The sequence below is a fragment of the Lingula anatina genome, chromosome 1 (genome assembly GCF_051362555.1).
Source record: "Lingula anatina isolate TDL-2025a chromosome 1, LinAna3.0, whole genome shotgun sequence".
NCBI classification, from domain to species: Eukaryota; Metazoa; Brachiopoda; class Lingulata; order Lingulida; family Lingulidae; genus Lingula; species Lingula anatina.
The window spans coordinates 49,083,508-49,104,696 of NC_141767.1; the positions used below are offsets into that span (position 1 = coordinate 49,083,508).

The 21,189-nt window shown below is 35.0% G+C and overlaps 2 protein-coding genes across 4 annotated transcripts; one reads left to right on the plus strand and one right to left on the minus strand.

Annotated features, from left to right (window-relative positions):
* Positions 1-6: 6 nt before the first annotated feature.
* Positions 7-11,504, minus strand: LOC106150438 (bromodomain-containing protein 8). The gene is made up of 18 exons (XM_013523249.2): positions 11,455-11,504; positions 10,932-11,095; positions 10,086-10,135; positions 9,802-9,921; positions 9,352-9,432; positions 8,759-8,841; positions 8,461-8,576; positions 8,048-8,176; positions 7,519-7,888; positions 7,209-7,267; positions 6,946-7,078; positions 2,678-2,736; positions 2,349-2,503; positions 2,086-2,166; positions 1,688-1,756; positions 1,310-1,487; positions 675-764; positions 7-404 (listed from the first exon to the last, which is right to left on the minus strand). Exons 1-18 carry the CDS (start codon positions 11,468-11,470, stop codon positions 315-317), a joined length of 2,043 nt encoding a protein of 680 aa, XP_013378703.1. The 5' UTR covers positions 11,471-11,504; the 3' UTR covers positions 7-314.
* A 147-nt stretch (positions 11,505-11,651) lies between these two features.
* On the plus strand, positions 11,652-20,562 carry LOC106150439 (clarin-3). Of its 3 annotated transcripts, none has more exons than XM_013523250.3 (4): positions 11,652-12,086; positions 15,102-15,224; positions 16,306-16,494; positions 17,917-20,562. In XM_013523250.3, the coding sequence occupies exons 1-4, from the start codon at positions 11,849-11,851 to the stop codon at positions 18,186-18,188; spliced, it is 822 nt and encodes a 273-aa protein (XP_013378704.2). In that variant the 5' UTR covers positions 11,652-11,848; the 3' UTR covers positions 18,189-20,562. The 3 variants fall into 3 exon arrangements, with proteins under 3 accessions (XP_013378704.2, XP_013378707.2, XP_013378705.2); XM_013523251.3 differs by having other exon boundaries at positions 11,653-12,086; positions 15,102-15,215; XM_013523253.3 differs by lacking the exon at positions 15,102-15,224.
* The last annotated feature ends 627 nt before the right edge of the window (positions 20,563-21,189 follow it).

The window sequence follows — 21,189 nt, forward strand, 5'->3', positions numbered from 1 at the left end:
TTAAGGTTTTTCTTTATAAAACATTTATTTCAAGTATCATTAGTGCAATGAACAGATGAAAATTGTGAATTGTACCTTACTATGAAAGTAAACTCGTGGAATGATTTGAGAGCTCCCAAATTGCCTCCCAAGTTCAAAATGCGCTGCAGCTGAGTACTACATTTAAGTGCATTTCTTGTGTAATTATTCAGCTAGGCATGATTGTTTTCAAGCGGAGACCCACTCTGCAAATACAATGCCATGTTGGGACTGGACAACATGACACAATTTTGCTACACCTAATGTTAAACTTAATGAAGTTTCTAAAATGATTTTCAGTCGTCTGCCCTGGTCTTCCTTCGTTTTGTTTTGCCTCCTTCCTGCTCAGCTGATTGTCTGCGAGATCCACGCTTCTGTTCTTCTTCCTAAAAACATGTAAAAATTCTTTTGTCATGAGACTGAAAAATGGTGAATGGCTTGTTAAAGTTAATTAAGTTTTTAAGTTCACTTGAAAGACCATCTCACAAATTAATGGAAAGTGTAGATATGACAAGGTCACAGATATTCTAAATGAAGTCTGTGGTAGCACAAAGAAGAAACTGGACAGGAACAAATCCAAGAACCGAATCCAGTTAGGTATATGCTTACTGCCTAACATAGCTGTATTGGAAATAGGTTGAATTCCAAGCATTTACCTTATCACTGGCTGCTGTATCAGATCTTCTATTTCCTCGCAGCATCTTGGTTTCTGATGACTGGACCATCAGCTGTGTGCTGACAAATTGCTGTAGGCAAATTAATATATTTGTCAATTGGATGAATAGTTAAGCATTAATAATAATATGCAAGTAAAATAATTTTTTCAAATGAAGAAATGTTTCAAGTTTCTTCTTCTTATGGGAAACTGAATGTTTTAAAATATTTCTGCAATGGAAAATTACAACTGCTCTCACTCCTTTGGAAGTACTTCATATATTATACTTAATTACATAAAGAAGCATGAGCACTTACTAAAATGTTGCTGAAAATGTGTCAAGAAAATCCAATGGTAATTTTTTGTAACACTAATGAAACTTGCCCACAGTTCCAGACCTGAGATATTCTAGGAGTATAACCATCTCAGTAAGTATTATTATCCATTCCTCTTAAGACAAGCCAACATAATTTTCCCCCTTTCTATTATCTTCCTTGGACCTGCTATTGTGGTTCCATAAAGTTAAGGCAAGGTACATTTGGCTCTTTATTTTCATAGCAAAAAATGAAAAAAAGTACAGAGGGGTAAAACCTGTCAAAGTGTAAAATGGTCCTACATGTTAATATTCTCCCCTACCTCAATATGCTGCATGACATCATCATACATTTCCATAGCCATCTGATAAACATCATGGTCAGAGTTGTTATACATGATAGCATTGGTAAACATGAGCATCATGTCTCGCTGGAACTCCGTGGTTGTCCGGATTATTCCACTCTCCACATTTTTCTTCACTGTTGACAGATCTAAAGGCCTGCAGATAAACGTTTCAACATAAATTTACCCAGGGAATAATTTATGATATAAGAGTGTGAAGGTAGAACATACAGCCGTTTTGGAAAAGCTATTCTGAAGTGTTAAATCTCAAATATATTAAAAGAGAAAATAAATATTAGTCTTAACTCTCAATAGTTCATGGCATTATGGGGACTATTCGAGATCATGACCACTTACCTAAACACAATACTGGTGTACCCAGGAGCAATGTCATCTGTTACCGGATGAGCAAACACGTTGGCATATCTGCAAGACAACAATGGAATCATAAAGTTATCTTTTAATTGTTAAGCTAAGAAAGATAAAGATTGTACACTGAGGCAACAAGGCATATTTCTACAGGAATAATTTTCTCTTTGCTTTTAGTTTTTCAACACAAATTGATAACAAAATTTGAAAAGATAAATTAAGTTGTCAATAAAGAAGTGTTTCATGTTTATTGATATTTTGAATTCTTTTTTTTTTTCTAAAGAAGTTGAAATGATATTTTAAAATATTTGAAATTTTTTCAATACTGGCATAAGAAATGATCCATTAGAAAAAAATTATATTTGCTTTCAGTTTTTCTCACTCACTTATGTTGAGCTGCATGCCGCCACACCAGCATTATAGCTTTTTTCCAGGCTTTATATGTGCGTTCATCTTCTGTATCACTACTGCAAAGGCAAAGTAGAATTCTTAATAGTATTACTGCATACACAGTTAATCCAACCAAGAAAACTACCAATGATAATACATTAATAAATACAAAGTCATACTGACAACAACATATGATACTTAAAGGTTTTTTGGGCGCATCTTGCAGCATTAAGTTATAACCAAACAGGGATTAACCTACCATTGAGACAATGGACTGTTGGGGAAGGATTCAGACACTGACATAGCTTGCCTACTGGGTGCCACAGAGGCATCATCACTGCCTTGTATGGTCTCCCCATCTGAAGACTCTGCTTCACTTAACCTGATACTGGCTTCTTCTTTACTGTCATCTTGCTGCAGGAATAGAAAGCATGTGCTTTGTTACATTGCATGCATGTGTTTTATGGCAAACTATGATGTACCATGGGTAAGGAAATTAAGGTTTCCATCTGTTAGTGTTTTAAAGTGACTAAAATTATCTAATATTAAAATATAATATTAAAGACATATATATTCTAAAAGACTTACAGCTGATCTTCTGGTAACGCGTGTACTTCTTCTGCTACCTGGTCTTGATGACCCCCGACCTATCATACCAAAAAGACATCAAAAAATGTTTAAAACATCAAAGTCACATCTTATCATTGAAGCTTGCTCTTATAGTTAGGCGGCTAAGCCAAAAAATTGTGCAAAAGTTGATAAAAGCATGAAACTTTCCACGATGAATGACCATTGGGTGTTTGTCAATTTTGGATCGGGGGGCAACTCCAAAATTCACAAGTACCCGGATGAGCAGCTTTCTTAAAATATGCTGACTCAGCATTTTATGTACATCCAGAATTCACGTAAACGAGCACTACCGGCGTTAATTATGATAACATGAATAAATTTGAGAAACGTACACTAACTGTAAACATCTATTACAGCAAATTTGACGTCATGATGACGTCACTGGGTAATATTGCACAATAGAAAATGACAAATATCCACTCACTCGTATATGCCAAATAGTCGAACCCTGCAATGATCTTTCCTGTAAACATTCATTACAGAAATGCATCCTTGAGGGCTAGAAAGGTTGAGTTGGCTTGGTTTCTACTTCCGAGACTTTGAGCATTTTCAATATGGCCGTCAATTTTTAGAGAAAATAGAAAAACAACCAAGAGTTGACAGATATAATTTATTTGTGGCTATTGTGAATACATTTCCCGTAATGAGAATACAGTAGGATAAATGACTGCATACTAGCATGTTTCTGTTATTGAAAAATCAAAATGGCCGCCAACGCATACAGCAGAGGATGAAGTAAAGCAGTATAATCAGTCTATAACTTGTATAATTAGTCTAATTAAAACTTTTTATGCCTTCGATTTTTCTGTTCATTTGGATTTTTAATTAGCCATGATCCTTACCTACCATTATCAGCTTGTTTGACACTCAAAAATAAAAGGAATGAAATGAAAAAAAAAGAAAGAATAATTTTCAAAGGAGGGGGGGGTATAAATAAAAAAAAATTAAAAATAGTATAAAAATATTTTAAAAATCAATTACAGACTTATTTTGGCAATTTCGTTTTGGTGGGAGTCTGAACTGCTAGAGCACGTTTTAATGCAAAATAAACATTCAGTAGTCAGTTGTTACCATCTCAACCATGTGAATAAATTTTGCTCTTACAGGGCTATAGACATTAGCATATTCCACTCAGTTGCGAATGAACGCATCCTTCCCACCGGGTCTCCCGCTGACGATCTTCCACTAATGAGGCCCTTGAACAAATATTCAAATTGCCTTCTCTTTTTGCTCGGATCAATAACTATCTCCCGCTGACGATCTTCTGCTGACGAAGTCCCTTAAACAAATATGAAAATTACCTTCTCGTCTCGCTCGGATCGCTACCGATATTCCGCTGACGATATGAAAATTGCCTCTTCATCTCGTTTGGATCGCTAAAGTCTAAATGACATTTGCTACGGACGCCGTACAATGAACTCGTACACGTTTTCCGTGGGATTTTTATGACATCGTAAGTGGCTACGGGCAACGGCAATTACCTCTACAGTACAGGTTTGTGCCGTGTCTTGTCGCTAATATCCTTTGCACGGGAATCTTAGGTGTTGAGATGTTTTTGGGGAGGTATATAAACAGGTGCATGTTTGAGAAGGTCATTATATCCGCAGCAGTGTTCAAAGATGGTAAGCCCAATCATACTTTGCTTGTCCCCGATACCCCCTCTCCCCTCTTGTTCTTTGCTGTCTTTTTAGGCATTTTTAAAACTTGACATCAATATTTTGGCCGTAGACTAGACGTAGAAGCCCGTATGTTGGATTGGGACCCAGGCTAAAGGGAAAATTCGCTTTGTCGGGTGAAAGTGATCATACCGAGTCCGTTCAGTCTCAGTGCAATTGCAGCACGCCTTCCGTGTGGCTTTTCTTGGAGATAGACACGATGTCGGGACATATTCCTAGGATTTTTAGCACCCATGTGGTCAGAATAAAAAAGCACAACTTCAAATTTGTGAATTACAATAGTTTTAAACACCTTTGCTATTGTTATGCCCCCTTAACCCACCAAAGGTAGAAGGAAACGAAGCCATCGCCCGCTGACGATCTGCCGCTGACGAAGTCCTTTGCACGGATATGAAAATTGCTTTCTCGTCTCCCTTGGATCGAAAACAACCTCCTGCTAAAGGTATGAAAATTGCATTGGCGTCTGGGTCCGACCGCTGCCAATCTTCCGCGAACAAAATCCCTTGAACCAATATGAAAATTGCCTTCTCGTCTCGCTTGGATTGCAAATGATCTCCCTCTGAAGATTTGTAAATTGGCTTCGCATCTTGCTCCGATGGCGAATCACCTACCGCCGACGATCTTCCGCAAACGAAATCCGTACTTGAACGAATATGAAAATTACCTTCTCCTCTGTCAGCGCTGTCAGGTGCTGCTTGAAGGTCTGGTATGTTTCAGCTTTCATAATTAAACGGCAAGCTTGCTTAAAAATCTAATAAAAGTTGGAAATGCCTAGCATTGGTCAGTAGCCTTATTTTTCAAACATTAAGGGGTTGCTTCTGACATATCAGAAATGACTGGCTGGTTAAGGGAAGAAGAAATTTGACGAACATATTTCCTTTCCTCTTTGTAACATCTAGTTAACCAATCTGTTTTATAATGTTGCCTGCATTGACCACAGGCGTATTATTTTACTGACATACAATGTTTATGCAGATTTCATTCGTTTAAAATCTTTTTCAGCTGAAAAACATAATTTACCATCTTTTTACCTGCCTTTTCCGTGCCGTTTTGGTGGCTATTTTGCTATTTCTATTAAAATGACTTGCAGATTATGTGAAAGAACCCCTAATAAACACCACCTCTGTATTTGTATAAACATGCAAATAGACTTTAAAATGAAGAATCTTCACGCACTGTATATAGTTTGATGTAAATTGCTATGAATACTTATGTAATTTTGCGTAAAAATTGGCAGCCATTTTGGGTTACGAAAAGTGCCAATGTCCCAGAAGTTAGTAAAGCCAAGCTAAGTTGACTTTTCTGACCAAGAAAGGGGCATTTCTTTTTCAAACAATTACAGGAAACAACTTAGTGTTGTTCAACTATGGGACCAATTAGATTGGTAACCTGCTACTTGGAGGGCTTACGCCCTCACCACACATAAGTTGAATATTAAACAAGCAGATAATGGTTGTGTAGGAAAAAAGCTAACGAAAAATCACGATGAACGGAAAAATCAAAGAAGAAGATGCCGTTAATTAGACTGATGATACTAGAAATATGCTGATTTTGCTGATTTACTTTACCCTTTGCCTCTTGGCGGCCATTTTGTTTTTCTATCAGTAACAACAACGTGCTAGATGTAGTCTTGTGCCCTACTGTGTTCTTCCGACATGAAACACATTCACAACAGCCACAAATAAAGTATATCCGTCGACTTCTGGTTGTTTTTCTGTTTTTCCTCAAAAATTGACGGCCATATTGAAAATGCTCAATGTCTCGGAAGTAGCAATCAAGCTAATTATACCTTTCTAACCCTAAAGGATGCACTTCTGTAATAAAAAATTACGGAAAAGAAACATTACAGAGTTCGACTATTGTTCCTGTAGTAGAAAGTGGATATTTGTCATCCTAAATTGTGCAATATCACCCAGTGACGTCATCGTGACGTCATCATTGCTCTCATAGATGTGCACAGTGAGCGTACGTTTTTAAAATCTATTTATGATATCATAATTAGTATTGTTAGTGCTCGTTTTGATGAAATCTGAATGTACATAAAATGCTGAGTCAGCATATTTAAGAAAGCGACTCATCCGGGTACTTGTGAATTTTGGAGTTGCCCCCCGATCCAAAATTGACAAACACCTAAGGGTCATTCATCGTGGAAAGTTTCATGCTTTTATCAACTTTTGCACAATTCTGGATATAATTTGGACTTAACCGCCTGACTATTACATAAATGTCAATGAAGGATGCACTTTTAAGTGTAGTAATTCAACCCTGTTTCTTGGCTGTATTAAATTGTAGATGGAAATGCATCTCATGGTTGTTGGCCGAAGACTCTGCCTTTGAGCTACAGTATTGCATTATGGAATCAAACCACCACCTGATCATTGTGACATTTTTTATCTCATGGTCCTGTCATGTGGTGCAGGAACCAGACCAGTCTATAACAGTGAATGTTTTTTCTTTAATATACAAATCCTCTTTTAATGCATTCTTCAACAGAAAACAAACCAGGCCATGATTTAACTTCAACCCTATGCCCAACATGACAACTGTTACCTCTGGTCTTCTTAGCCGACCTTCCTCCCTCACTGACCCTGGAAGACACACTACTGGCAGGAGAAGGTGGCTCCACATATTGTTCATCTAGTGCTGGGGCTGGGAGGGGCTCTGGCAGGTCCACAGGCGTCTCCTGAAGGTGTAAGTAAGCAAAGAGTATTAATCATGTTCTTAGAATGGGAAATTTTGTACACCATGTCATAACAGGCTGCAGCATGATGAAAACAGAAAATTAGTGTCAAACACCTTTATGGAAAACATACCTGCTTTTCAACTGATTCTTCCTTTTCCTTTTTAACAACAGCCAATGGCACTTCATCTTCTGCAAATGAGACGTAAATAAATGTTTCATTCAGAAGCATTAATTAGGCAAATTACTCCAAACAAGTTTCAGCTTAAAAATTTTCCATACTTAACAGCCCACAAAAATGTGCTTCATGAGTATGATATAACATCAAAACTAACAAACATATTTTTAAAAATCTACTATGGCTGCAGCAATCTAATTTGTGAAACAATCTTGCTCCCATTTTTAAGACCATTGATACAATACGTAAGACATCAAACCAATACCTTTTACAACATCAGCCTTGCATTCAGAGGACTCAGTTGAATCTTCTCTCTTAACTTGCACTTGAGACTCTTCTGTTTGTTTCTGCTGCTGCTGTTGTAACTGTTGCTGTTGTTGTTGCTGCTGCTGAGCAGTCTTTTGAAAGGGAGTGCCCAGCAACTTTGACAGAGTGGGTGCTCCAGCTGATGGTGAACTTGGAATATCGGTGCTGCTATTGGACCGTGTGGCAGTGGCACTAGCTGCAGCAATGTTCACTTGGGGTCTGCCTTCAACTGGAGGTGGAGCAGCCAGCTGCTGTTGTTGCTGCTGCAGTTGTTGCTGTGCTTGCTGTTTGATTGCCTCTTGTGCTTGTTTGTTTTGTTGTTCTGTTTGCTACAATTTCAACACAAAGTTTTAATCAATTGGCCTTCTTTTGTTTCTAGCTACAGTTCCAAAAGAACAAAATAACTAAACCTTCACTTGTTTCTCAGTATAATAATACAAGCGCACAGAAATGCTTACATATATTGAAATGTAAAGATGACAACATACCTCCTTGAACTGCTGTAGTTCAGCAGGTCCTTTAGTAAGAAGTGTGGACAGGATCTGAGATGTTGCTGCAGGTGTGGGAGTGGATGAACTAATTATGCCTTCAGTTGGAGTACTTGCACTATCTTCAATCTGAAGCAAACATGATTAAATTTTTCTAAATATGTGCAACATTTTCCAGTTTCAGACATTCACATAATACAACATGTGCATTATTATATCAATTTATAAATCAAAATATGAAAGCCAACAACTCCTCCGTCTGTGACTTAACTATTGTCATTAAATTGTAAGAAACTCAGCATGGCACGAATATACATGCAGCTCAGCATTTTGGTTTCAATTATTCTTATTATATTGTGGTACTTTTAGTAACTGTTTATATATTGGGCTAGTTCCATACGCTGAATACTGACCCCTATCTCTATCTCTGAGGACACAGAGTCCTGAGTGCTGTCATCCACCTCCAAACTGATACTGCTGGTTGAGGCTCGGCCACCTTTGGGAATTTTTCTCATCATTTTAGCGAGGGCTGTAAAATGTCAAGTAAGTTTTTATAGGCACAGAAGTAACAATTTATAAAAAGTAAATGCATAAGATACTATGTATGGATTACTAAGCCAGATGACAGTACCACTTATAAGGCCTTAAAAATATTGTTTTAAATTATCTGAATAAAAAATTCTATTTTCACAAGTAATAACCAGTGCTAACCCAAGGCCTCAGCCCTTGAAGCTGCCTCTTCTTCAGCTTTCTGCACTGCAACCCTCTCTGCTTCTGCCTTTGCCTCTTTCTCTCTACAAGTAATAACAATATAATCAATCCATATCACCTGTTTTCGTTTATAGATTCATAAAACTATGCAACTTACTACAAAATTTCAGGGAGTCCAAGTATGCCTAAAGCCCTCATTTTTCCAAAAAATCCATGAGCCGCCCATCTTTCTTTGAAAATATAGGCTGCCTGGTGATGCTTTCAGCTGTCCAAATGATGACTGGACAGTTCCCTGGGAAAACCCTTGTATTAAGTTCTTACTTTATCCATTAAACCCTCCAATTCAGTTACAGAAGACTACAAAGAACATGGTTACTTTGGGGCTGGAAAATTTGCTCAAGTTACCCAAAGATTATTATTTTGCAATTTTCTTACTTTCAGCTAGTGTCAAAGAAAATCGAGATAACTAAAATTAATTCAGGTCCTGAGGAGAAAAGTTATGGAGAGCCAGTCTCCCATATGCTGTTCTTTATCATATCAAAAAACTGCTGATACTTTTTGAGCACTGGATACAAAATACATGTGCCACTTACTTCTGTATTCTTTCCCAGATCTCACGGAGTTTGTCATCACACTGGCCACTTTGCACTAGTTCATACTCTTGCTTCATAGCCCTTAAAATTTAAAAAGAAATATAAATATAATTAACTTGGTCATTTAACTTGCCCATTATGCTGTTAACAATGCAAAGACACCATAAAGAATGGGCCCAGCCAGGGCGTAATAAACATGGGGTCTGGGCTTTTTATGCATAGGACTAGATTTGATGCGGGCCTTTGACACATATATATATATATATATATATATATATATATATATATATATATATATATATATATGACATTATTATTATTAACCAGTAATAGTTTCCCATTTTCTAAATCTATTCTCGCAATCACAAATAAACACTTACAAAAATATATTTTGAAAATGAAACTGCAGAAGAATTATATGGAAATATTTTTGCTTTTTTTTCACTCTACCTGTATTTCTTTTGGTCCTCTTCAATTAATCTTTTTAACTCCTCTATTCTTTCTATTGTCAATTTCCTTACAATCTGAACTGTAGGAGTTTCAATCTCTCCCCTTTCTCCCCTTTTCCTTCTACAAAAGTATCATAAATCAAATGTTAGCATTACACATACATTTCTTGTCCAACTTGTTTTCACAAAATGTCTATAAATATAGTACTCTAAACAGCTATTTAACTATTTGTGCAACTAACCTAGCACACATCTGAATTAAGTAAATAATTTGCTTTTACTTACTTTGGTGTTTCAGCATTTTCCAAGAGATCTGCATACTGGAGTGCACAATTCTGAAATAAAAAATATTGATTATACCCAAAACAAAAATCAGCCACCAGGTTATTTTTTAAAAGATGTAAAGCATATTGATCAAATAATAATAAATTAAGAAAACAATAATTTTGCTTCTTTTTGAAAAAAAAGGAAAAGGGAGGTACCTTTAAAAATCTATACATTATTAATATTCAATCCCTTAAAGATACAATTCTTAGAGTTTTTGTTACAGTAAATTTCTCTCTTTTTATTCTCAAATATACTGTTCATGTCTCAAAGGGATATCTTTCAAGAGTGAGGAAATTACTGCCCCTGCTCAAGGCGTGCATTTCCATGAGTATTTAAATTGCAAGAAATGTACTCAAATTTCCACTTGGTGCAGGAAAACAAGATTTTGAAAATATATGGACTAACAGTCAGGGAGTAGTGGAAAATAGTCCATGATGCCTACTACTACTAGTACTAGTGAAACTGTTTCTTTTGGAAAAATAGCATCATGGACTATTTTCCACTATTCCCTCACTCTTAGTCTTTATATTCCTACCCCCCAAATAACAAAAGATATTTTGCAAACTTTTTCTTTAAGTATGCCACAAACCATGGGTTTTCCCAGCGAACCATCCAGCCATCATTTGGACGGCCCCCAGCATCACTGGACAGCCTATATTTTCGAAGACAGCTGGACAGCTTATGGATTTTTAGAAAATATGATGACCTTAAGCATACTTGGACTATGTGAAATTTTGTGGGAAATTACAGGTGGTAATTTTGGAAGGCCTGTGCACCCAATCCTGGGAAAAGCCCGTCACCAACCTTTGTTGAAAACCAGTCTGGAGGTCTGAGCTTCTCAGCGAAAGGTTTGCTAGATCTGCTTACAGATACCCAATTCTGATCCCCACTCCTTGATACGGAGCTAGCTAATGCCAACCTTTCTTTGACGGACCATACATCTAGTGCACCATGTTTTACTTTAAATTCTGGAGAAAAAAAAAACATTACTTTTGTATTATTTTAGTCTAACGTGCTTTAATATATCGATATTACAGCCATATACAATGTCTAGATTTATCTACTGATCAAGCTGATACCTGAACACTGTTTCAGGCAAGGCACAGATCAGATGTAGACTACTGCCTACTAGTACTAGTGAAACTGCCAGTACTGGAGTGGAGTAAATACTACGTTGATGCAGAAAATCGTCTCACAAAAGGAAGTCGTGCTGTTGATTAAATGAAGTCTTTTACAAACATGAGCACAAATAATCACATTAATATCTAAATAACTGGCACATTCTAAAAAATTGTCTCTTGTTGCGTGATTATTCAATTATTCTTACTTGGGGTTGCCGCCATCTTTAATTTACCACGTACCTATATGGGTCAAAAATCCCAAATGGAAGCTATTTTCGATAAATGTGGAGTGTTATTTTCATATTTTTTGTTTTTCTAAGCTATAAAACCAAATTATTCCTAATAAGTGGTCATTTAGTAAGTGTATTCATACTCATAGAATAGATATTATTTCAACTTTTGATATGTAAAAAACAAGGTAAATGAACGAACCCGCAACCGATACAGCAGTGTTATCAGTAAAACTTGAGAGGTTGTGTCAGTTTGTTGAGGGTGTATCAAAAATCAATAGTTTTGTCAGTCCATTGGGTATCTCACGCCCTAGGCATGTGTTGAATAGCACAAGAAGTACTTTCCACGACTCACAAACTACCAAGAACCATGAGAGAGACGAAGAAGACGTGTTGTTTGGTGTTAATTTTCTGTGGTGCACTTTGTGGAATTGTCCTGACGTCTGTCAGTTTGGCGACAGAACACTGGGTGGAATCTAAACCAACTAGAGCAGTCAATAAAACCGAGGAACTGTTTACTGAAGATTCCCAGGGTTCGGTTAATCTAGGCCTGTTTAGAGGCCAGAAGCAAGTGAAAGTTCTGAACTATAACCCAAAACCTGTGTGGGGTAAGTTTGATTTGTGCAGTCTCGGTTATAATGCAATGTGCCAAAGTAAAAAATATCCCAGTATTTATTTGATCGTTTAACTAATATGTGATCAGTGTTTAGAACACGTACTTATTTTTTAATAAAATAGCAAATTTGGAAATTTTAGAATAAAGGGAGAAATACTAGGTTTTGACTTCAAAAGGTTTTCACACAAAGAACATCAACAGTTGTCCCAAAATAGTGCAACACAGTCCAACACAGCACAATACACTGAAAAAAAAAAAACAAATGCAGTCATCAGCAAACATGGAAAACGTTCATTCCGACAAAATAGGATGATACAAAAGCAAAATATATTACAACATAATCAATATTGTTGATAAAACTGAACAAATTTGCCCGTTTTGTTCAGTGTCGGTCAGCTGCCATGTTGGCCAGTGTCTCTTCTTAGATGGCAATATTGCCAAGTTAAATGAAGAGTGCTTTGTGGGTTATGTAAGTAGATAGAAACATGAAATGTCAAAAGGAAAAAAGCAAATAGGATTTGCTAGTTTGCATGAATGACAAAGAGTGTTCCTTTTCAGTAATATGCTATTTTATGTAGGCATAAGAAACATGTCAGAGAGATAAAATGTGTCATCAGATGTAACAGGAATAGTTTCTGTGATGTATCAAAATGGTTATTAAAGATAGAGTAAGCATTACATCACAATCATTGTAATTTTTAGTGGCATTTTGCTGTGTCACCACTAAAGATGTGTTTTAATACTTTTTAGAACAAGAAAATGCCACTTATTAAAGTACATGTACATCAGTCTCTGGCTGCATGATACTGCATGATAAGTAGTCTTAAAAGAAGTACTAGTAATGCTTTCATAATGAGTGTCACTTAAAGTGTACATATTCACAGTTGTTGTCTCGTCTATGATTTACAAACCTCTTATGTTATTGTAATAGTTTAAGACAACATATTTATCATTAACTGAGCAATATTCAGATATTTGACATGCTGTTCGTATTGATCTTTAACTGCTTGTCGTGGAGTGATATGCCACCTAAGATCAAGTTGCTGGCACCTGCATTATTATTATTATTATTATTATGTGCCAGTTAGATGAATGAGAGACAGAAAGAAAGAGAAACATGTTTGTTGAAGCTCACTTGAGGAAAAGATTATATCTTTATATCTTGTAAGGTGTTTTGCTATTTCATCAAGGCAACACAAAATATCAACTATCATGAAAGCTGCTTTATAAGTATTAGGTGAAGTCAATTTCCCAGTCCAGGTGGTAATTAAAACCATCCCTTAGCAGCCAAGGCCATTCCATTGGGATTTGACACTATATACTCTCATTGAATGTAAATTGGTCTAAGGCAAGCTCGCATCAATCATGGGAGCCCACCCAGTCAATATGTGGCACCTGCCTGTGACCTTAATAGCCACATAATGGCTAGAGGAAAAGATACCTTTATGGAGACTTCTGTCAAGCTACCCAAAATTTTGCAGCCATACTGTGTAGTCTACCCAATCGATGACAGATTTGCACATATGTTATGTTTTATGAAATATTTTTTGCCATAAGTGTGCATGTGTCAGCTCAGTTTTGTTAGTCTAAAAAGTGTGCTACATGACATCTTGTGATCTTGATGATCTACAGATACCCAAGTTGGTATGAATGTGTGTTTTTGTCTTGGTTGTGTGTGTCACGAGTGAGATAAGATACAAATGAGCAACAGACAGGTGAGTTTCATACCAAGCCATTTGCTCATCATCAACAACTTTGTTTCAGCACATTGTATTTTCATTTCTGTGAGCACTATACTAAACTGCACATTTGTAGATTTGTTCTAGACGTGCTATTTATTTTTATTCTTTATTTTTATACACTGTTTTATTCTATGTGCTACTTTTTGTTCTTTTAGCTTTAAATGTAAGTTTTCTCAAGTTCTATAAATCTCAGATATATGGGTCATTCCACAGTATTATAATAATTACAGAGGCCCTTCAGGGGGAAGTTTGACTCCTTGTTTATGTTCATTATTACATCAATATTCATTATTACATCTTCTTTTAATCACACATTTGACATTTGCCTACAAAACAGGACTATTAAAGATTCAGTTAGCTATGTCATCATGAAGATGAAAACATTCAGTGTCATGGAATATATCAGAAGAGATGAAGCTTTGAAGTTATCGACAATTTTGCATGTTCTATTTACTGTAAAATGACATCTTGATGTGGCTTTTTGAATTCATTGGAAACCAGAGTTTATTGTTTGCTACTAACAATTTCTTAGAGCTTATGGTCTAAGATGACTTCACAAATGGGAAACTTTTTTATGACCATAATTTTAGGTATGACTTGACCCAACTATTTGAAAAATTCAGCAGAATGTGTTAATGGCTACTACAACAGCAGGATTTTATTAAATAGCAGTCATTGTGTTTTCTAGCATATTTTGGTCATTATGCTTGTGGGTATAGAACATATTGAAAAAACATGAGGGTTTTCTGTTAAGAATAGAAAACATGAAAATTTAAATATTAAACCAGAAAAATATTATATGTAGAATTATAAAACTTAACAAGGTAAATGGTAAATATATTTCCTCCAATATTTTTCATTCTTTTTCTTGTACGTTAAAAATACTGTGGAATGGCCTTTATCATTTTTGCTTAAAGTAAATCTTCTTCAATTTTGTGTTCAAAAGCACCTGTTTTAAGAAATCACTGATATTTCACTGCCTTTCTAACATTGTATACTTTGAGTAAAATGTTTTTGATAATCATAGCAGGGAAAAATTATGGTGACATATATATACAGATACTTTTATCCAATTTTGTTGCTGTTGGTGTTATTTAGAATGAAAAAAATTAATTCTCTTCCAATGAAAACACCATGATAAAAAATTATACATAAACCATCTATTTTTCTCTGCTTTGATATGTTTCCTCTTTGTTGTGTTTCATCTGATACTTATGTACTGTTTATTCTCTATTATTTTCTTTCTGTGTTTCACCCTCTTGTAGTTGTTTGCATACCTGACCAAGGAGTGTGTGGATTGAGCGGCTATGAGAACCCAGACATGCGCACGAAGGAAGTGGAAGATTATATTAAAAATTTAACCAAATCCACAGACCAAGGTTCTTTTTGTCAGTTTATCAAAATTTAATGTTAGCTTCAGTAATTATACACCATTTTTTTGAATGGGCATTAAAAAATGGTTTTTTTTTTTTTTTTTTTTTTTTTTTTTTTTTTTGGAGGGGGGGTTGGAGTCACAAATTTGAGCATGTTTTATACTGATTTAGCTTTACGAGCTTTGTGCACTGGCATGGTCATTGACTTGATTAAATATCAAATATGTTCTTTTATCTAATTTTTTTCATTTGATTAAATATTATCATTGTATGAAAAACATTTTTATTGCTATCTGTGATGATTTTAGGAAATGGATAGTTTTTATAAGTTGACTTTATCAAAGGTCACTTCTGGTATCTTAGATTCCATAGCCAGGTTTGTTAATCAAAGACTTACCAAATCAGCATGTTTTCAGATATGTTTTAGAGGCATTGATAAATATTTAAACATGAGTACATTTTGTAATTTTGATCTTTTCTTGTTCTCAATTCTGAAACGAGTTTTAAATAACAGGAATTAAAAGTTGAATTGATGAGTGGAACAGGATAATAACTTGACAAATGAGGAAACAGGCATAAGAACAGTGCAGTTGGAAAATAAACCTTTGGAAAAGTTTTTAAAAATTATTACTGTTCTGTTTATTAATATGTCTATAAGTATGTTGATTCTCTTTTGATTTTTATTTTGCATGCAAGCTTGCAAAAAGTTTTTTAAGTAATGCTTTGAATATTTTAGTATATTTTCTCATTTTTCACAATTCTAATTGGGCACATTATGCACATAGCATAGAGAACTAAATTGCACTTTCGATACAGACTTTAAAATTAGCTTAACTTGTTTCCATCTAATGAAAGATAAATGAGTGTTGAATAAACAGTTTGAAAATTAAATGAGATTGTTTCACTGTTAAATTCCAAGTCGGACAATCTGAAAACATTTAACCAGTGGCTGTTTATATAGGGCGGTGTTGCTAAATAACAAAACTGATAAAGTATAGTTGTTATCTAAATGTTGTTCAGAATGCTGAATTGTCTGGAATTTAACTTGTGACACAAATACCGTGACATATGTTTCATAATTCTTTTGTAATTTCAGTGTTCCAAAAAATTCAAGATGACGGGATATTGATGAGCTTCAACTTGTGGATATCCGTCCTGGTGTTTGCTGGGTTGGGTATAGTGTGGGGTCTCATCACCATCATCTTTAGCTGTATCAATCTGGCTACAACCCCTATAGAAACCATCACAGGACCAATGGGCCTTTATTTGTGGAATGCATTTGCTTGTGAGTTACACTTAGTTCAAAGATACTGTCCTGAAAAGATTAAATAAACTTCTTCTGCTGTAAAAAATGCTGCTTCTTAGCAAAAAAAGAAAAATTCAAAGGAAGAAATGCACAAAGATATTGGCCTTAAACATTCATGTTGATTATTTTTGGAGGCGATTTTAAGGCTGATAATTTTTACGGCTATAGTAAGATATTATAAGACATTGATAGTCTGAGTGTATGTTTTCATAAGGGCTTAAGGTGCTTCTGTTTATCAGTAACAGCCAACTGTAGCTACGCCCAGATGCAAATGTTTTTTCCCCAATACTGAGAGGTTTCTTGTTGATAAAAGGAAATAAAGGTTTTTTTATGCTTTGACGAATTGCTCTTTATATACCTTAAGAGTTTATGAACATAATTTCATATAGATGTTTTTGATAAATTACTCTAACAGCTGTAATTTTTTGTTCGCCAGGTACATTTCATTATACAGTGAAGTACAAAATTTAAGGCACAATATTTGGGCTTGTCTTATGCCTCTTTAGATAACTTATATGCTGTCAGTCATTAAGAGAGCATTCACATCGAGAAGAGCCAAGGTCTAGAAAGGCCGAGGGCCCGAGACCTAAATATGGCTAACCTTCATTAAAGGAAGACCGCTAATCCTGTAATGGTCTCTCCGCCTCTCACACGCCTCCCCACGGTTGTCCCTCGACCGGTTGAAGTGAGCCAAGATTTGATTACTGTGCCCCTGCAGGGACAATGCGTGGGGAGGCGTGTGAGAGGCGGAGACACCATTACAGGATTAGCGGTCTTCCTTTCATGTAGGTCTCTAAGATCATGTCTATTTTATATCAGATTTATTGCTAATGGAAAGCTGTAGATGGTGACTTAGTATTTTGGAGTGAAAATATAATTAATGGGTTTAATTTGTTTTAAGCCCTCCAAAACTATCTTAGAAAATAGTGTCTTTTTATGGCATTAACTGTAGATCTGAATTTCTTTAAAAGTGATTATAGAAAAAAGCTAAAAATGTTGTATGAGGGCATCACTTGTGCTGTAAAGCATTGTGTATCACAAAGCATTCGAATATTAATGACAGCAGTTCATCAGTAATTGTCACATGAGATGAACTATAATTGATTTCCAGTTCTACAACGTGAGAAAGATCAACTCATTTCAAGAAATGTAATGTTCATCCAAGGCTTTCTTTGAAACTTCATATAACATCCCACTTATGAGTATCATCATTGTCATCTCTCCATTATTAGTATAAATCATGCACTGGGACTCTCATCTTTATCACAGTGTGATTTTAAAAAAAGAGGGGCCAAGCATTGTTTGGTATAGTTTTCCATTTTTAGTTTTTGTGAGTGTGATTATCAGTAATAATAGATTGATTTTGTTTTTTTAAATCACATCTTCTTTCTTTTTTCCTAGGCCTGTTTACCTTCATTACAGTCATCCTGTTTGTTGTGCTTTTCCTCACAGACCTAAAAAACAATGTATTAGAAGCTAAAGAAATAGGTATTGGCTGGAGCTCAAAAGACAGAACAGAAGTTGGATATTCATTCTGGCTGATTGTAGCAGCAACACTGTGCTATCTCTTAAACATTTTATTTGTCATAATTTCTGGAACACAGTGTAAAGTGTTCAGAAAAAGTAAGTCCCACGTGAACCAGAATGCCAGTGATGGAATGATGATGTACTGAACTAGTTGTTCAATGGGGACATTAAGGAATACAAATATTCACAGATGCCAATTATATTTTGATTAATTAAAGATAAAGACAACTGCCTTACAGACTACATGTACCTTGTAGGTGAGTCAAATCTATTCAGTAGATATGTACAACATGTCAGGTTGAGTGGAGGTTTCATTAAGTAGAACGACACATATCTCACCAAGATAAAGCTGATAAGGTAGAGTAACCTGGACACTCCTCATTTTACATGTGTCAGTTCTATGATACCAGCATAGAGCACGAGACCAAGGTTTACATTCAGAAGACCACTGAACTAACCTCTTTTATATCTTTCATTTCGAGATTTCAGATAAAGTATTAAATTCACAGAGGCCCTTTAAGTAACACTTCTGTTTTTCTTAGAACTCATTTCATATTAAATGTATGTAATGAATTTTTAAAGTTTACGACTGTACCTCATTTGGATATGAATATTGATTTTTATAACAATTTTTATACTGTCACTCTGAATTTGAATAACCTCTTTATTTGATTTACAATACAAAGTGTAACCATTCCTTAACAAAATGATGTTCACAATATTGACCCAAAAATACATATAGAGTCCCACTTTTACTGCACTAGACAGTCCAAATTGAAAGTATTGTTGGATTACTGTGGCTCTTCTCTAGACTTAATATAGAAATGTTTTTATGCACTGTTTGATAGGTATTTTGCATGCTAGTGCACAAAAGATTAGAAGCAATTCATATTTGTGCATTATATATAATATATAATATGCTGCCATTGAGGTATTACTTTACATTCTACAGTAGTCACTAGTCTGTCAGGATTTACCATGACATTATGCAGTATCATCAAACTATTATAGTCCCGAGGACTATCTCAAGAATATCTAGTTAGTTAATGATGGAGAAGGCCATAAAGTTAGATGTTACCAGTTCTGTAAAATTGCTGCCAATATGTTGATAGCCAGGGCCCTGGTTCACAAAGGACCTTACCAAAGTGGATGTAGCTAAGCCTGGTGATCTCAGACTGTCATGATCAGCTATGCAATGTCTAAGCGAAAGCAGTCCTAGACCATGAAGTCAGTTGATTCTTAAGGAGACATCTTAGATTCTAAGACTGTTGGAGTTTTGGTCCTAGGATATTGTTTTAAGACAGAAAAAGTGAAATAAGCAGCCCCTTGTTATGCTTCTGTTTTAAGTTGGCTTAACTTAAATCGTATAAATATTTTTGTGAAACAGGCCCATAATGTCTGGGGTGTGAGGATATTTATTCAGTTTAGATGAAATGTTGCAGGTGCTGATTTACTCTCATTAGACATGGAACCCATTTTTATAAATATTGATGCACTTCATGGTAGATACTCAGAATGAAGCTGATAATTTTATAGAATGTGCTTCGGATCAATCAATGAAAAATGATAGAGAATCAGCAGTTGTAAAGAATTTGATACCATGAACATTGATGATTTGTTTTATAACCATATTATAATACATTGGGACCAATTCTGTTGATGTGATTTCTCTTAGAGAATTTCAAATATTTTTGTATGGTTCGTAATTGTTTACATTCCTTGAAATTTGATTGTTTAGACTCCATATACCAGCATCTCTATATAACATTTTGTTGTCTCAGTACATTTTGTTTTGGCTTAATATTTAAATGTTTGTGGCTGGGATAGGGAGAAATATCAGCTTTATGTCACTCTTTATTGATTTAGAAGTATTTATGTATTTTCCTGTATTTTGTAGTCATATTTCATGTGATGATTATTATATTTATTATTAATAGTATGACATTTATAAGAAGGGATTTTGAAGGCATATCAGAAAAAATGATGTAGATCAAGTAGCATAACAGTGTTTGAATATATTACAAGAAAGTCAATTAGTTTGTAGGTTGCAGCTTTAAAGTATGAAACTGGTAGTTAATGTGCATATTTTATCATGAAGGTCAATATATAATGTATGTGCTGCTGTTGTTTACAACAAGGAGTGACTCCAGCAGTTTTCCACAATGTTAGAGATGTTTGATTGATGAAATCGATACAGTGTTGTTAGCATGATTGATATGTCATGTTTTATGGATTAGAACCAACAGATACAGTGTTGTATGAGTGAACTCTGCATAAAGGAATGAAAAAATGTGTACATTGAAACCCCTCTCACTTTTCAAATGTATATGTGCTATAGGTAAATGTAAAATTTGCTTTGGTGCTGGTGAACACAAATGAAAAACGCACAACAAAAATTTTAGCAAAGTTGTGTTTTATAGGTATGAAAAGGATTAGCTGGATTATGGGTTCCTTGTACCTTGTATGCCAATTTGTAGTTGCAGCTTGGAAAAATAAAGTTTCAATATTTTGGATACATAACACTCTTGCTAATTTTTTATTTGTCTGATATATTTTTTTTTTTTTTTTAATTTATTTATTTGGGTGAGTGTGTTGGGGGGGGGGACAGTGAATGTACTATTGGAGATTATTAATCAATGTTCCTCATTTTTTTTCTATGCATTTTAGGAAATACAACTGATAAGTTAATCTGTTTAATGATTATTTGATAAAAGGAAGGAAGGTAAAGAACCTTGAAAAATTAAAGGGATAACAACTCTTTGTATGAAATCTATATTTTACAATAAATAGGTTGGAAACAACTCGTAGATATTCTTTTTTTTACCACAAAAACAGCAGTTGTAGCAATAAATCTGAAATCTGTGCTTGCCATCCAACCACGTGACTTCCATAGATGGCTATGCTCTAAAAATCTCTTAAGAAATTATTACAAAAAAAGAAAAAAAAAAAAAAAAAACAGGGACTAACTTTGAATGTAGAAATGGATTCATTAACCATTAGTAAGTATGGGAAAATTCATTTTTTTGGCCAAAATGAACATTTGTTATCCCTTTAACTATGAGGGCCGATAACACCAGATTTAAGGTGTCTAGAACTGTCATCTGTGTTATATGGTTTAAATCGTCATCTTAGAAATAATCAAGACAG

Bases quoted from the DNA above. Each gene is read 5' to 3' on its own strand.
- LOC106150439 (XM_013523250.3), top strand. From the start codon at position 11,849: ATGAGAGAGACGAAGAAGACGTGTTGTTTGGTGTTAATTTTCTGTGGT. The intron at 12,087-15,101 runs GTAAGTTTGATT...ACCCTCTTGTAG, and splicing joins TAACCCAAAACCTGTGTGGG to TTGTTTGCATACCTGACCAA. The intron at 16,495-17,916 runs GTGAGTTACACT...CTTTTTTCCTAG, and splicing joins TTTGTGGAATGCATTTGCTT to GCCTGTTTACCTTCATTACA.
- LOC106150438 (XM_013523249.2), bottom strand. The intron at 10,136-10,931 runs GTTGGTGACGGG...TTTTTATTTCAG, and splicing joins CAGACTGGTTTTCAACAAAG to AATTGTGCACTCCAGTATGC. The intron at 8,177-8,460 runs GTCAGTATTCAG...TGTTTGCTTCAG, and splicing joins CCTCAGAGATAGAGATAGGG to ATTGAAGATAGTGCAAGTAC.